This window comes from Falco naumanni, chromosome 9, assembly GCF_017639655.2.
Source record: "Falco naumanni isolate bFalNau1 chromosome 9, bFalNau1.pat, whole genome shotgun sequence".
NCBI lineage: Eukaryota > Metazoa > Chordata > Aves > Falconiformes > Falconidae > Falco > Falco naumanni.
The window spans coordinates 15,791,303-15,807,860 of NC_054062.1; the positions used below are offsets into that span (position 1 = coordinate 15,791,303).

The 16,558-nt window shown below is 43.0% G+C and overlaps 1 protein-coding gene across 1 annotated transcript; it reads left to right on the plus strand.

The window, feature by feature from the left end:
* Positions 1-688: 688 nt before the first annotated feature.
* SFXN4 (sideroflexin 4) lies at positions 689-13,454 on the plus strand. Its single transcript, XM_040606707.1, has 14 exons — positions 689-818; positions 950-1,015; positions 2,914-2,988; positions 3,880-3,906; positions 4,017-4,071; positions 4,836-4,861; positions 6,282-6,332; positions 6,417-6,482; positions 6,598-6,666; positions 7,949-8,039; positions 9,559-9,674; positions 10,631-10,716; positions 11,782-11,896; positions 13,099-13,454. Exons 1-14 carry the CDS (start codon positions 780-782, stop codon positions 13,174-13,176), a joined length of 960 nt encoding a protein of 319 aa, XP_040462641.1. The 5' UTR covers positions 689-779; the 3' UTR covers positions 13,177-13,454.
* The last annotated feature ends 3,104 nt before the right edge of the window (positions 13,455-16,558 follow it).

The window sequence follows — 16,558 nt, forward strand, 5'->3', positions numbered from 1 at the left end:
CAGGGGCGGCCTCAGCAGGGCAGAGCAGAGGGGGAGGATCACCTCCCTCCACCTGCTGGCCATGTTCTTCCTCACGCCCCCCAGGGTCCCACTGGCCTCCGTGGCCACAGGGCCACTGCTGGCTCACGGGCAACTTGCTGCCCCCAGAACCCCCAGTCCCGTCCTCGCAGAGCTGCCCCCCAGCACGCCAGCCCCAGCCTGTGCTGGTGCCTGGGGCTGTCCCTCCCCAGGGGCAGGACCCTACACTGGCCTCTGTGGAATTTCATGGTGTTCCTCTCTGCCCAGCTCTCTAGAATCACAGAGCGGTTCGGGTTGGAAGGGACCTTAAAGAGCATCCCCCCCCACCCCCTGCCACGGGCCGGGACACCTGCCACCAGACCAGGCCGCTCCCAGCCCCATCCAGCCCGGCCCTTCGCTTCCCTCAGTCACTTTAAGCCAGTGTGGAGGCCGCAGGGGGTCCCCGCAGCCCTCCCTGCTCCTTGGCTCCGTGCAGGGGGAAACCGGTGGGAGGGGAAAAGGCGATCGGGTCTTTCCGAAACCGGAACCGCTCCCCGCCGCCCCCGGCCCAGCCGACAGCTGCCTCCCGCCGGCTCCCTCCGTCCCTGCCCGCCTCCTCCGCGGCAGCGGGAGCCCCTCGGGGCGGGAAGGCCGCGCACGCCCCAGGCGCACCCAGCGGGAGCCGCGGCCGGGCGGGATCGCGGCGCTGCGGCACCGTGCCCGGGCGGAGCGTGCAGCGGCCGGACCGTCCCCCGGCGGCGCCTTTCCGGTGCCGCGGCCTCATGGACCCCAACCTGCGGTTCTGGAGGGCGGAGGGGCAGGTGAGGGGCCGCGCGAACCGGAGGGGCTGGTACGGTACGGTACGGTACGGTACGGTACGGTACGGGGCTCGGGCGGGCTGCCTGCCTGCCCGCCCCCGAAATAACGCTTCCCTGACTCGGATCTCCGGCAGTCTTTTTTCCAGAGGTTTCTTCTCTGGGTGGATGTCTTGGACCCCCTGCTGCTCTTCAAGTCCTCCGTGAGTACCGTGCCTCGGCCTGGCCGCCTCTGAGTGCCGAGCCGCGGCCGTGGTGACGGGAGGGACGAGAGGGACAGGGGTGCGAGGTGCCGGGGGACCGGGCACCCCCCCCAACCCCCGGGCTCCGGGGCTCCCACCGAGGGGACCGGGCACCCCCCGGGCTCCGGGGCTTCTGCCACCGGGGCTGCTGCCTGGTGGCCTTACAGACCATGGCTCTGCTGAGGTGTGAAGTAACAGCATTACATGGCGACTGGGGAAAAGCTAAATACATACATATATACACATATATATATATGGGAGACAGACATATGCGTGTATGTGTTTTTATGTATAATTACACAAAACAGGGCATTTCTGGCCACCACCATTTCAGCAGGCCTGTTCGGACCATGGCTGCCGTGCCAGCAGTTGAGTTAGCCCAGTTCAGAAGGCCCCAAAGACAAGGGAGACAAGCGAGGAGCTGGGCGCACGGGGAGCTGCGGCAGCCCGGCACGGGATGGCATCGCCCGGCGGCACCGCAGGCACCCAGGATCTCGGCCGGCCATGCCGCGTGCCCCTTCTGGCCCTGCAGCATCACCCAAAGCCCATGGGGCTCCAGTTCCCTTCCAAGTGGCTATACTGAAATTAATATACTGCAGCTAACTCCCTCAGAGGGAGCACAACGGATCTGTAGGCTCTTGTTATGCCAGAGAACAATTACTACAATTTTAACATTAATTATTGAAAGTGTGCTGCTAGAGACATTGTTGGTCATAAAGCGTAGCTTCTGAATTTCAGGAACTGTCATGACAGCAAGCCTCTGAGAAAGATGTGCTTTTCTGTCAGTCTGCTTCTGTACTGTTTTGTCTGGGGTGACAGAGGAAAAAGCACAGCATGTTGTATGAGAGTTGGCTGGTTGGTCAGTATGTTAAAGGAATTTTTGTTGATTTTTTTTTTGAGGGGAAAGCTCCATTAAAGCAAAAAAACCACTGTCAAAATGTGTGTACATGAGATATTCCGTTGTCACCTGCAGAGTTACTGTGTTTTGTGTATTCATCTATATATATGTGTATATGGTATGAATACACATCTCTATATATTTACATGTACAAATAATACAATTTAGTAAATGTGCTTTATATATCTGTAAATGCAAACAAGAAAATTTTATATTACGTTCAGGGATTTGGAGATCTGGAATTAGTTCACATCTTGAATTAATATACACTGTTGCAAACAGAGGTGTACCTGTTGAAGAAAAGTCAAATCATCCCATAAATCCTCCTGAAAGGCTGTTTTTTATGTAGACTGTGGATACCTACATGACGTTACAGTTTTATTCTCTTTGTTTAAGTGTACCTGTTTTCTGTAATTAAAAGCTTAAGCCAAGTTTAAAGGAAAAGTGTACAATCTAGAACTTGATCACACATTTGTGAACATCCAGGAACATCTAGTGATGTTGTGACTCATTTCTGGTAATTTTAAAAGTCTGGTTTGGAATTTTGTTTTCAAATAGTCATCTAGGTGCCTATGGGGATATCAGATGGTTGCTCTGGCAGCAAATCTTTGAGTTTGCCAGCGCACATGGGTAACTCTGAGTACAAGATTAACACTCTTGAATTCAGTGAGATTTTGCCTATGCTTAAATTTCCAGTGCATTTGTGTATTGGGTTGTAGGATTAATACTTAAAGGGACCAAGGGAGCCTGACTAATCTAAAAGTTTCTATGATGGTGAATTGGTTGTGTCTCTAGGTGTATTCTTGCTTTCACCGCTCTGGTGAGGGGCAGGTGTGTTATTAGCTTGACATTGTAGGTTTGTATTTAGAGTGTTTTATAAGTGATATATTACACTTCAGAATATTGAAATCTGAATTATTTTTTCTGTTTGTTTTGGTGGGTTTTTTTTTCTCAACTATAGGATGAAATAAGAAGCAGCAGGTTATTCATACAAAACAGTGGGAAGACCCTAAGTGAGCCTGTACAGAATGATCAGGTATTTTGGAGTGCAGTTTATGGAAAATGGAGGGGTGTCTTTTCATGGCCGAGGTGGTTGATATTAACATAAGAGCTAGTAGACTGAATACTGAGCTTCAGATACATTACTACGGAGTTTTTTCTGATCTATGAATCTAGTAGGAATTTCTTTGGATTAATACTGACTTAAATTGCAGTATTATCATCCTGAAGAATGCGAGGCCATGTATCATATAGCTGAGGTTAAAGGAAGTTCTTAGATCACTCTAGGAATCATTGCTCTAAGCTTGTCTGTCCTCAGCTGGGATGATACTGGTAGGTGATAAATACACCAAATGCTTAACGAGCTCATTTTCAATCTTAGATGTGGCATCACCATACAGAGGACAGGTTGGTTTGGTTCCACATCTCATAAAATGAACAGCAGCAGTACTTGGGTGGGAAATCTGCTCAAAGGATTGCTGGAAGTAATGCTGAACCCTTGCTTCATTAAAAGGAGTCTTTCTTTTGACTCACTATGGGCTCAGCTCTTCCTTTTGCATTTAGTACCTTGTGTGTCGAAGTCTGAAGGGAGAAATAAAAACTTCTGTGATTTCAGAAAAGCTAAGTCTTAACATAAGTGTTTAGGCATGTTCTGTTTTAAAATACCTACTAGCTTAACTTTTTTAGATTAACTTTCTGTTCTGCTGTAGTGTGTGCTTTGGTGCTGTTACACAGCACATGGGATGTAAGTTATATTCAACAAGGAGTATGTGGAGAGAAATTTGACAGGAAAAAAAATTAAAGGGATGTATACATATATAGCACTTTACATAAAGTAAGTTATTGGGGAGGGGAGGAAATTCAGAAAAAAGATTTTACTCAGTCTCTTCTGAAACCTGACTACTAACCTAATTTTCAAATTGTTTAGACAAAAAAAGCCTTCCTGCTAAGCCTGGTAAGTTTACAAAATATTTAGAAATTTTTTTTTCCTTCTTATTCAAGTATCGCAAAGCTGGTCTAATTTGCCTTTTCTTCTGTTGTTGGTTTTTCTTTTTTTCTTTTAAGTCCAGTGTACATCCTGATACAGACCAAATAATTCCTGTTGTGTTTAGACCTCCAGGTAAGTTGCCTTAAGAGAAGTTTTATGTATGTGACTGAAGCATCAAAGGGAAATAGCTTATAGTAAATAACCGCTGTGATACTCCAGCAATACTCTTCTCCATATAGAAAAGCAAGTAGCCTGTTAGTTGCATTGTCATATCTGTTGAAGATTTATTTATTCCTGTGGTCCTGTTGAGCAATTTTTTGAGTTTATCTACTCATCTAGATGGAAATCGTCTGACCAATCTATTTCTTGTCACTGCAGAATGGGTTCCAAAATCCCTCCACGTATGAAACAGTCTATGTGAGCTACTTGATGGATGTGGCTACTGTATGAATTTACTTGCTGTGGTGGCAGATTAAGTCTGCTTGGGGTGTTGTTTAGGGAGCCAAGACAGCACAGATTGTTAATCAGATACAACCATACTTGGGCTGTTTACTTGTTGTCTTGTGTAATCACTTAGAGCTGTGGCGGCTCTCTTTTTTTTAATAGTGTTGAATTTCCCTTCGAAACTCAGCTATATCGTTTCCGAGTAGCCACATTGAGTGGAGTTCACAAGGGCTCCTTTTGGCTATGAGCTATGACCAGGTATTCTGGCTTCCTGAATGAGCAACCAGAGGCAAAGGTTAGAACTGAAGTCCATGGTGATGGTGGTTTTTTGTGGGCAGTGTTTTACTTAGAGCTGAACCTAGAAGGGGGAAGTTAGAGGAACTTTCTGCTCAAACCCATCCATCTAGACTCACAGCAGTTACTTTGACTGAAATAGTTTTCTTTCTTTTCAGCCTTCCTGCCCTTATCTCTTCCATTGGTGAGTAATCATGAAAGATGGCAGTGTACTGCAGGGCTTACATTTTTCTTAAGGCATGGGTTGGAGGAAGGGAATAGAAGGTTTTAGGCTTCTCTGTTGTATTTTCAGCACGAGTTTTTTAAAGTGGTATCTGTTTTATGAGGAGTACCGAGAAACCTAGAAATCAAGCCCTTAAGGAGTCCCATTGGAAGTCCAAACCTGCTAGCTAGCTTCCTTCAGCAGTATTCAGAGAGATCATTCACGTCTGAAGGTCAGCCTTCTGATGCAATGTGAAATTCACTCAGCATTGAGAGCAAGGCCTGGTTTTGGTCTGTTTAACCTCAAAAAAACGGAACTACAGTAGGAAGGACTCAGAGCCTTGCATTCTGTGTTTCAGACTCAGAATGTGATTTTTTTCTTACATACATTGTGCATTTGCAAGTAAGAAATGGCATTTTCAAGAAATTACAAAAGATTAAAAAATAAACTCTTGTTATGGGGCTCAAAAGTTGCACCATTTTGTTTCATATCATTTATAGCTGTAATTATATGCTTGTTTATTAATTTAGATGTGTTTGTCTTTGGTTTTGGCCTGTGAGTATACATATTGAGGTACATTGTTCTGATTACAGCATGGACTTACGTGGCACGAGTAGAAAGAATTAATTTAACAGCCATCAAGATTTTTATTATAAAGAACAGTAACAAAATGAACAGAAATATTTCCTTTTGATATTTACAGCTTAATGCTCTTCCATAGATGTGGCTAGATTCAGCGCTGCATTAATAATAAAGGTAGTTGATCCACTAATATTATATGAATTACTGATCCTTCTTTAAGGCTTTGGACATTCCCTGCCCTCCTCTTATTCAGCATTTGCCCTACCTTGATTGACTCTGTTCTTCTCCACACCTTCAGCTTGGTAGGTCAGACCTCAAAAAAGGCTGCAGTTTATTAAAACTGAAGTTCCTACTCACTGTCTGAATTTGAGAAGGAGTTGGGAAGTAACTATTAAAATCTTTGATCTTAGATCAGTTAGATCTAGTATTTGTACCCCTGCTGTACAATCTGACCATTTCTCATTCACTTCTTTAATTACATTTTTATTACCTTAGTTCTTTTATGTGCATCTATTTAAGCTTCTCGGGTAAAAATGCAGTTTTTAGTTTGGGTCAGAAAGCATCTTGCTCAAATATTCTTGCACATAGTGTTTTAATCACTGTGTCTCTGTGTTTTATGTTGAATAGAGTGAGTATGTCACATCTGTAGCAAGAAAGTCTGTTAGCCTAGAATCAAGGTAAATGGTTTTGGGTGCTGACTGGAGCCTTTGACACTGCTGCAAATAGCAACAGCAGTTCTTTTCATGCTGTAGCCAACCACCGCTCACCAAAAACTTACAGACTGATCAAACCTAATTTTCTTGTGGGGTTTTCCTCTTAGGTTATTACTTCATCTCTGCAGCTCCACGCAAAGCAAACTTTTTTTTGTCAGGTAATTGCCTCTTTCTTTCTACATTTATGCGTCTTCTAGTCTCAATCCCAAATTCAGTTTTCTTGTAATCTCTTGTTTCTGCAGTTCGTGTTTCACACATATACCACAGGATTCACCCTATGCAATGGAAATGGTACCTCAAAGGTTGAAGTATGTGTTGATTTTTATTTTTGAAATCATCTTAATTGCACAAGACCGTTCTGAACATGATTTACAAGTGTTTTACAAAGGTACTTATGTAGTGTGTTTCTTCTGTCTGTCTTAGGACTACTCGCTTCAAGAAAAGCAGATCTTCTGTGGCTTGGGAGCAATTTCCTATGCAGCGTGTATTGGTGTATGTATTTGCTCAATGATTGCTTTCCTAATAAGCTCTCCTGAGAAGGAGTAGGCGCTGAGATAATCACACCGCCGGATACCGTTCAGGATTGTGGTCTATGCTCTACTCTGATGTCTTGCCCCAGAACTGTTCACAATAAGAATTTTCCTAATCATCTATCAGCCAGTGCCTTGCTTAACTTCCTCTTCTGTCCTTTTCTTTAATATTCTGCAAGCTTAGGAAATGGTTAGTGACAACAAATGGCCAGGGTTTACAAACACAGAGTAACCCACTGGGTGGTTATAGTTGACTTTTGATGTGGTACTGTGGAAGATTGGTCTCGCTATAAACAAGTGGTAAAATCTGGAGGTGTCTGTACTGGATAGAGTTAGCTCAGAAGCCAGGAACAGCATAGCCATGAAAATACTGCACTGAATGCAGGTGGGTTAGCCTTCCAGGAGGGCTAGGTAGCTGAGGGCTACCTAGCTAGCTCTGTGCTGCGCTGGAATAAGAACTTGAGGTTTCTGGAGTTTGCTACATCAGAATGGGCTCTGGTATCCTCATGACACTCATTGCAAGTGTAGATGCCCCTCTAAGCATTTTTTCACTCTCCACACTAAACAGTGATATCTACTAACCTTCTGGCAGAAAAATATGATTGTTCCTGCTTTTGTTAGAGGGACTTTCACCCCTGTCCACTAGGCAAAACAGTTGGACCAGCAGTGCCCAGGACTTGCAGTGGTCTGGGGGGGCAACTAGGCCCGTTAGGTGAATGTGGGAGTTTATCCCCTTTGTCCTCCAAGGGAGGCTCTGAGCACTAGCTGGTGTCCTGGCCATTTATTCCAAAGTGAAACTTCCTGCAAGTGTATTATGGGAATATAGGATTGGGCTTAAACAGTAGAGAAGTAGGAACAAATACACAAGTAAACCTGGTTTCCTGTTTGAGGGAGAGAGCAGTATATGACATAAGGCAGTTGGACGGATGTTCAAAGAATATTAGTCAGAGGTAATTGTTTTCCTTTTTCTGTCTTTGTATTCACATTGCTGCTGTCCTCTGTGTAATAATGTTTAATGCTTTTTTTTTTTTAATCATATGTTGTATTCTTACCTAAGAGTGATTACAAACACCTTAACTAGAGAACGTGTATTTTGTTGGAATGTTAAAACAAGGCATTTGTTTATTTTTATAGATGGCAGCTATTTACTAAGTCACAGATTAATTTTCCTAACCTGTTGCACTACTGAAGTGCTGCACATTTTTTTTTAAAAAGAGTGTGCCTGTTTTCTTCCAATGTCTTAGGCTGTTCCTCATATCTTCATGAATCGTTACACATTAAAGAGTCCCTTAACGCAGCTCATCGTCAAAAAACTTGTACCAGCTCCCCTTCTTGGTGAGTAAAAAGAAACTGTACATCATGCAGTTGGTCTGAGGGCCATTTGCTACCCCCATGTGACTAGAATTTCCTTGCCATTGCACAGGTGTGGTCTTACTGTTTCCTAGCTTTCCTCTCTGACTGCTTTTGCTGGGTACTGTCCTTTCGATGTGAGAGTAAACGCTCACTGATATGTGTAGCTGACCTCTGATTCTTGCTGGTTTTTAGTTTTAGAGCTGCAGAGTACTCTTCTGACCTTTGTATGCCTGACATGCAACTATTTCTTCAAAGATATCCAGGGATGCAGTTGGTATTTTTCTTTGGCTTGCACATTTATACCCAAAATCATATAGACTGCCAGGATGAACCAGGAGGGCAGTAGCACCAGAACTGACATGACCTTGTTTGGCACATATATGATACCAGAGGGTGACACAGGTCTAGGTGTGCATTGGCATAGCTCCTTGTTGCACTAGGACAAGTTTACTTGATGTCATTAACTGTTTTTTTAATGTCATTAAAGAAACTTCTGGCCTTTCCTAGGGGAAACTGGTAAAATTAAAACATGTCATCTCTTCTGTTCCAAGTTATGCGAGATGACTACCCAGATCTGAGGACCTGCATTAGAGCTTTCTGACTTGTTTTCCTTGGAGCAGGTGTTAAAATGTGCTTCCGTTTTCTTAAATGTAGAAAAAACCCTGCAGGTAATTGATAAATATCAGTCCAGCATTTGAAAAGTATTATCTATCTGTTACACTGATGTCTTTATTGAACAGCCTTGCCAAAAACTAATAAAAAGACAAATCTACTACTTCAAGCAAGGTCAGTTTGCCAGACTATACCCTGTTATACCTACACCTCGGTCTAGAAAAGAGAAAGGAAAAAAACAGCTAGATTACTAACTCCCATTTGATATCGTCTTTCTAAGTGCTAGTGGTTTAGGCTTGGTTTTTTTAGTGGCAGACTGTGATGTGGATATTTTCAGGTACCTTTTAAAACTGCGTCTGGAGGAGACTGAAACATTCTCATCTAGGATCCAGCTGAAGCACTGTCACTCGTACCGGACACACAGCTGGGCAGACAAGTGCCATAATGGAACATATTAGAGCCAGTGTTCCCCCTGGCACCTTCCCTTTCAAATCAGAGATGCAGCCTTTACTGGAAGTCTGTTCCCTTCAGGATCTTTTCTTCTGTGCTGGATTTTGCACTGACCAGTACAAAACCTACCTACAACACAAATCCCTCTGTTTTCTCTTAAGAACAAAGTACTCGTGATTTGAGCTGGATGGCAGTGATTGAAAGCTCCGAGTCCATAATGACAAAGCACCTTTTAGGATTGGGGCCTTAAAATCTTGCTTAAGCTCCTGAAACAGTGAGATTCCAAAGAGATTTTTATGGGGCAGTTGTCTTCAGCTGCCAGGTTATTCAGTTGTGAACTGTTGAACTGGAAGTGGAAAATGCACCTAATAATGAATTTTACTATTGAGATAGGGGTTTTTTTAATCTTTAAAAGCAAATATCCTCTTTAACTGTGCAGGCTTGATGACTGCGTTTACTGTGGCAACAGTGAGAAGCCCGGAATTTGAGAATGGAATTGAAGTGATGGACAGGAACGGCAAGGTTGTAGGAGTATCGCAGAAGGCTGGTAAGAAGGTAGGCAAGGGGGTGGAGGTCTCTTGACTTGCCTTTCATTCCCTGCTAAGAGCTGGATGTGATTCTGAGAGTAGATGGTTAGATATATTGAAAAGAGGTAATAGCAGATCAGGTGCTGAATCTTTGGGTAGGCTTGGACTAGATCTTAGGAACCAGGTTGTACAACCCTTGTGTCCGCAGGGGTTGGGAGCCTCCCCAGACCAATATTACTGAGTGCCAGAGTTGAGCCACTGAGACACCAGAGCAGGCATTTCTGCTTTCTCTGGTCACCTCAGAAGGAGACAAGGCTCTTGGACCTTCTTCTTATGGAACAGCTTGGAGAAAAGCCCTGTATTGTACATATCACATGCACCTTCTATAGTGGGAATATTATTTAAAGGCTGTGTCTGTCAGGGTCATTTTATCCGTGGGCTCCAGGTGCTGACTCTGTATTTGCTCCTTGCTTTGCTTACCAGCATTCACTGCAGAGCCTGGCACAGGAACTACAGCAGAGTCATATTTCACTTGCTATCAGTGACCCTCCTTTTCTATGCTGGTGTCTGGAGTGGAGGAAACAGCTAGATATGAGCATAAAGATTTGTGGACAGCTGGAGAGAGAACTTCAGATTTAACACAGGGTAGTCAGGATGCCCAGAAGGTATAACCATTTGGAAGAAGTTCAGCACAACTTAAAAAAAGCAAGCCTCAGCAAAATTATCATCATGGTAGGAAAACTTGATATGACATCAGTAGCTTCACTTCCCTTTTAAGGTATTTCTTAGTCATAAGTGGAATATTTGCCACTTGTAGGAGTTCAGTTTCCATTTAAGAAAGAATTCCTCTAACAAATGTTTTTTATCCCTCATTAATCTGTTGCTTGAAACTCCAGAGTATAAAAGTGCTCACAGAAGCATGCAGCATTCAAAGCTGCATAAAACACTGCTCTTAACAACATTTATTTTTCTCTCTCCCTGGAGGCCGTTAAAGAAACAGCATTGTCCAGAGCAGTCTTGTTTGGGACAACGTTCTCCCTGCCATCTGTGCTCACATACTTTGTGGAAAGGTAGGAGGTACTGCAGAAGGGCTGGGGGTGCCTGGTCAGTGTGTATTCTGGTTTTCAACCTGCCTGTTACCACTTGCCAATTTTTTCTTGGGTTTGCAGTATTATTTGCCTCGGTAGAAGTGATTATCTGGGAAGTTTCTGTGAGCTACAGTGATTTATTTAGATAAGTAAATGAATCTGGTTAGGGCCACATCCATGCTTTGAGGTTTGCAGGAAGTTGTGTAAAAACTATGAGGGCTTCCTCTCTGCTCCCCCGCAGGAAATGTTTATGCTCTCCTGACAGGCTGTTTTCCAGCACCTGGGTTCCCTAGCTTGATTTGAGTCCCAGTGTTTGGTGTCAGGGTTGTTCACAGTGCTTAGCCTAGCTTAGATTTGTTATTTCTGAAGAGGTGATATGGCACTTGAATTTGCAACTGAAACTAAAACTGGATCCCAATTTACAAATAGTTTTCCATATATTTAAAAACGTGTTCTTGCTTTTGCATTTAAAAACCTTGTATCATAAGAAGCATTCATTGCATGCTTTATGAGAAAATTCTTACCCTGTCCCGAGCTTTTGGTAGGGATCATCTATGTCATGTAATTTGGTATCGCCTAAATCAATTCCCTATTCTCCTTTTTTAGTCAGTTTAACCGACTTCTGTTACCAGAAGACATAAATGCAGATGTAAGATAAAATTTTAAATATGTAATAAATTTTTGCACAATGCAAAGTAGGATTACCAGGAGGAACTAAATCTGAAAGGAAAGAGGGTAATGCAAGAAAAATTGAGGCACTTTAAAGCACTAATGCACCTTCTTTTGTCACTTTGATCTTGCTGCTTATTTTCTTAATCTTGGGCTTGGAAAATGCTGCAGCTAAATATAAAATAAGGGGAAAGAACAGGAAGCTAGGAGTAAGAATGTAAGAGAGAAAGTAAGGAAACTCCTTTAGGATTCATAAACCCAGGTTACTACTAATTTCAGTGCAATTTTAACCATTAAAATAGTAGCTAATGCTCTTTGTCTCACTGTCGTATTATTTTTTGAGCCCAAACTGATTTACTTCTTCAATGTCTTGGACAGAGCAAAATTTGTTAAAACTCCACGTGCTTTGGCTTCAGTGAGAATGGTTATGATTACGTCAGTACTAACAGGGATGCTGCCAGTCTCACTTAGTATGTTCCCGCAGTGTGGGAAGGTAAGTCCTTTCATATGAATTGATTTAGGCTTATTTTTATATTAAATAGTCATTCCAGAAATCATTCCAGCAGTCTTAAGGCTACACAGAAGAAAACCACTCGGTTTAACATGGCTATGCATCTAAAACAGGCAGTGGTGAGGCTGCTTGTGAAGGCCCATGTACTAGGCAGAGGCCTACAGGACTTTCTAGGTCTAGGCTGCATTATGTGTTATTTATATTTACACTTCAGTGTAGATGTATCAGATTTTCACAAAAGCCTGAAGCAACAAGGTCAGGAGAGCCGTCTTAAACATCAAAAGCAAGGTTTTTCCAGCACTGTTTTCAGTCCCGCTGGAGAAAGGAAGGATGTAGATGAGAATTTTTTCTTTCACACAAAGTCAGCATGAGCTCATCACAGAGATATACCAACCCACATGCGACATCTCCTCAGCCTGCTTTGCTGAACTGTGAAGTGTAATCTGTTCCCTGGGAAGGTATGCCATCCTGGTCGGTTTTACATGGAGGATGTAGCCCTTGAACCTTGGGCTTTGAAGAAAGCCAAGTGAGACAGGAGCCTGGGGTTCCTTTCTGCATTTATTTCCTCTCCCTTATCAGCAGTGTGTGAATATTCTCAGAAAATCACAGACTGGGCTCTTGCCGTTTTTAGTGGTTTCTTTTATTTGCCTAAACTTTCTGGCACTGCAATCTCTTTTTCTAGATTTCTTAATCTCTTATGGCAACAAGGGTAAACTGAGGGGACTTGTGAGAAATTATGTACTGAAGTATGACTGGTTGCTTCCCTTTGAGCTTCCCAGTTCCCAGAAGTTCTCCTGGGCGAGTCACCCAAATGTATTTATGGTTGGGCTTGATGATCTTAAAGGTCTTTTCCAACCTAAATGACTCTGTAGTGAATGGAGATAACATCACTAATGCTCTATTTAGATCTTGGGAGTACCTGTAATTTTAAGTAAAACTTATTTCTTCCCTTGTCCCTGAGCTTCTATATAGAAGATGTCAGAGAAGGGGAAAAAAAAAAAGCAAGCCTCAAAACAACAAAAAAAACCACCTCAAACCCAAATAAACAAAGAACCCAAAATCCCATGCAGTCTTGCTTGTGGACGCAATATTTCAGTTTGTGCCCAGTTCAATGCAGTAAAAAGAATTTAACTTATACTTACCACAATATGGTGGTGGTGATTCCTGTTCTCTATACATTGCAGATAAAGCGAGCAGACCTTGAACCAGAAATTCTGACATCTACAGAAGAAACAGAGTTATTCTACAACAGGGGAATTTAGAGATTTGGTTTAATATATAAATTCATGTTCGGATTGAAGTGAATTCTGAATTCATCAATAAATTCAGTTGGCACATGTAGCTGATTGAATTGTGAAATTATGGTGGTGTATGTATCAGACTTGGTGTACACAGCCCAGGGGCAGATACGTACACATAACTGAATGCTGTAAGTGATCTTTGTAGCAGAAAGCACTGTAACACAGCGTTTGTCACAAACCATGGTCTGTATGCTTCCTCATGTGAATGATTTCTTAATTAAAAAAATATTGAATATAAAGGCTTGTTCTTGTTCTGCTGCTGCAGCTTTTGACATGCTGCTTTCCAGGAACACAGGTGGTGAAGGCATTAATATCAGCAGTCCTTTGGGTGAAGCTGGTTCTTCTCAGAATACTTACTTTGTATGTTCCCTTGTGTTTAGGAACACTCATTTCAAGGAAGAGGTACGAGTGAGGTAGCCATTAAAGCAGTAACAGACAAAGGCATTCTGATGGCAATAATCATATTAACTGGCTAAATTTAGTTGTTTAAGAAACATTCAGGAAGTGGTGCCAGACTTGGCTACGAAGTGATTTCTGGCTTTCTTGTCATCCTGGATGGAGTTGTGAGGCCTCCTGTCCCTTGAGATTTAGAACTTGGTTTTTACACTGAAGCCACTAGGAAATCCTGTGGCTTTCTGGTACACAATGAAGAATCCCCACTTGTGCACATTTACAGTATTTATCCAAGTAAAAGAGCTGTCTTTTGAGATGTGACGTAAGGGTTAGCCTGTTGAGCAGTATGGTGATAAATATTGCTGATCATACAAAAATTCAGGGGACCAGGACTGTCTGTGAAGAGCTGCAAAAGAGCTTACAATACCAGATGTAGAAACAGGTGAACTACCAAATGGGCAAGTTAAAAGTAATGAGCTTGACAGAGGTGCTCATCTGGGCTGTGAGCTGACTGTTAACACTAGGAGTGGAATTAAGGGTGGGGGCAGATAGCTCAACACCTAGTTGAAATTTGAAGTTCTGACCAAAGGGCATTATGGATACTAAAGGCTGACATGAATTTAAGAGGAGAATGGGCATTTCCATCAAAGGGAATCCACTGAAGGATACTAAATTCATGGAAACTACACCAGCAAAAGCAGTTTGTAAGCTCCGTGTGATAAATATCTTAATTTGCGTGCTCTGACTCTCTTAGGGGTGTCTGGTTTTGGTAACTACTGGGATATGACATTTGGCTGAATAAATCTTTGGTCTGGCCCAGTACAGCTGCTTTCATACAGCTTCCTGACCCGCCACAAAAATCAAGATCAGACCTTCTGGGGAACAAGGTAGAAAGAAGCTCCACAAGTCTGGCAGGAGACCCCGTGGTTGTGGGCAGGGGTCATAGGAGAGATGGCTGTAAGATCACTGAAAATGTTATGTGAGGTGCTGCTAAGGCTGCGTGTGATAAGAATAAATATGCACTAAATAATGCAGTAATCACTTTCACATAAATAATTTCACAAGTACAGCATCCAAAATCTGCCATAATTCAACTTTAAGAGTGCAATACACAGGTCACTGCTCTCCTGTTGCTGGAGGATTAGATTTCTTTTTACAGTGTGAGGGAACTAATTGTTTCCCAATCCACTCCATCCCAACAGGAAGACAGCAGCACAGAGCAAAGTAAGGAAAACCAGTAGGCCTGGTCTCCTGCAGGAAAATGCTTCCTGCTGTGCTTCTGGCACTGAACAAAAGCAGGAAGTAGGGGGTTGAGTTTAGTTTCTTGTTTGAGTTCTGCCTTTTTCAAGCCCTCCTCTAACAACTTAATGCAGGGAAGGGTCAGACAAGGCAAGAGGACAAGTAGCAGCACATCCTAAGGACCTATAACTTGAGGGAAGCATGCTGTAAAGCTGTTCCAGGAAGACAGTATGGCTACTCTAAGTCACCGAACCTAAGAGAGGCAAAGGGTTTGCACTACTCCACTGGAGGAGCGGTAAATTTTTAAAGGCTCATTTACACCTACTGAATTCAACAGGGATCACTTCGCCTTGCCTTTTTGGGTCCTGTTCTTAAGTACATAGTAAAATCCCATCAGGGTCAACAACACAAAGCCAGTTGTGCTGTGTCAGATCAAAGGCCTGCCTTGCCAAACATCATCTTCAACAGCAGCCGAAAGGAGACACAAGAAGGAAAGATCACACCAGTCTCAGCTCTTCTGAGCCGGGAGGACACAAGGGAGAAGGAGGCTTGCCCAGCTCTTTTCCTTGGATACCACAGGGTCAGGCAGAACAGGATTACAACTCAGCCTGCCTCTCTCCATCAAGTGTTTGTCTCCTTCCAAATCTTTAACAATGGTGGCACAGCTAACATCCTTCAGTTAAATTCTCGAAACTCCTGTTTCTCTATTAATCCTATTTCAGTAACATACCAAAGGCAAACTCAAATGCAGTCTAATTTCACTCTCAGTAAACATTAATTGGCACTACAATGAAGACCCACACCTCTCCCCACTCCTTTTTTTAAACATAATTTAAAAATGGCTAAAGTAAATGCTAGTTACGTGAACCACAGTGGGAGCAAGGAGGAAAAACAAAAACCCAAACAAACCAAGAAGCCAAAGGTAAGAGCAAAGCCAACAAGCTGAAGATAACACATTGTGAACTTTGAATCGTCATGGTAACTAGACAAGCTATAAATTCTCTGGCACCACACTTGGATGTTTAAGCAAATTGGTGTCATTATAACCCTGTGAGTAAGGCGTATGGAACATGTCTGGTAATGGTGTCTGTTATTACAGCTGCCCATTATTGAACTCTACCAGCTTCTTACTGAATACTTGAGATGAAATTTGCTATATTAAATACAGCTCCCTCAGAGTTATTAATTACCTTTTCCTCCCCATTCTCAGAAATGTTTCTATTGCCCTAACCAGAATTTTCCAGAAGAGGGTAAGCACCTGCCATTTAAATTGTCAGCTTGGGTGATTCAGTGCTTCCCAGATCAGGGCAGGGAAAACAGATTGCTAAAAAGGTCTTGGCATCCTTGGTCTTGAAATAAGTCATATGAGACTAGAACTGCCAGGACCAGACGCCTGGTAGTCCACAGGTGTGAGGGGAACAAGATTGGGACAAGCAGAAAAGCATCACGCTTTAAGGACTTGGGAGGAGAGTCAGCATCTACAGGAAAACCTTCCCCTTTGTTCTTGGAATAGATTAACAACATACCAGCCCAAGGCACGTCTGTCTCCTGCCTTCAGCACCGGCCCTTGCATTACGTGACAGTGCATTTCTTGTGGAACCAGTTTAATGTGTGGTAAATACAACAGATGGAAGCTTTTGGCTTCAAGGAAAAAGTCACAGTACAGCACAACATGCTAGCAGCTCCCCACCTACTCAGCTTGTCCTTGAAA

Coding starts and splice junctions, on each gene's coding strand:
- SFXN4 (XM_040606707.1), top strand. CDS start 780: ATGGACCCCAACCTGCGGTTCTGGAGGGCGGAGGGGCAG. Junction 2,989..3,879: donor AGCCTGTACAGAATGATCAG/GTATTTTGGAGT, acceptor CAAATTGTTTAG/ACAAAAAAAGCCTTCCTGCT. Junction 6,483..6,597: donor ATGGTACCTCAAAGGTTGAA/GTATGTGTTGAT, acceptor TGTCTGTCTTAG/GACTACTCGCTTCAAGAAAA.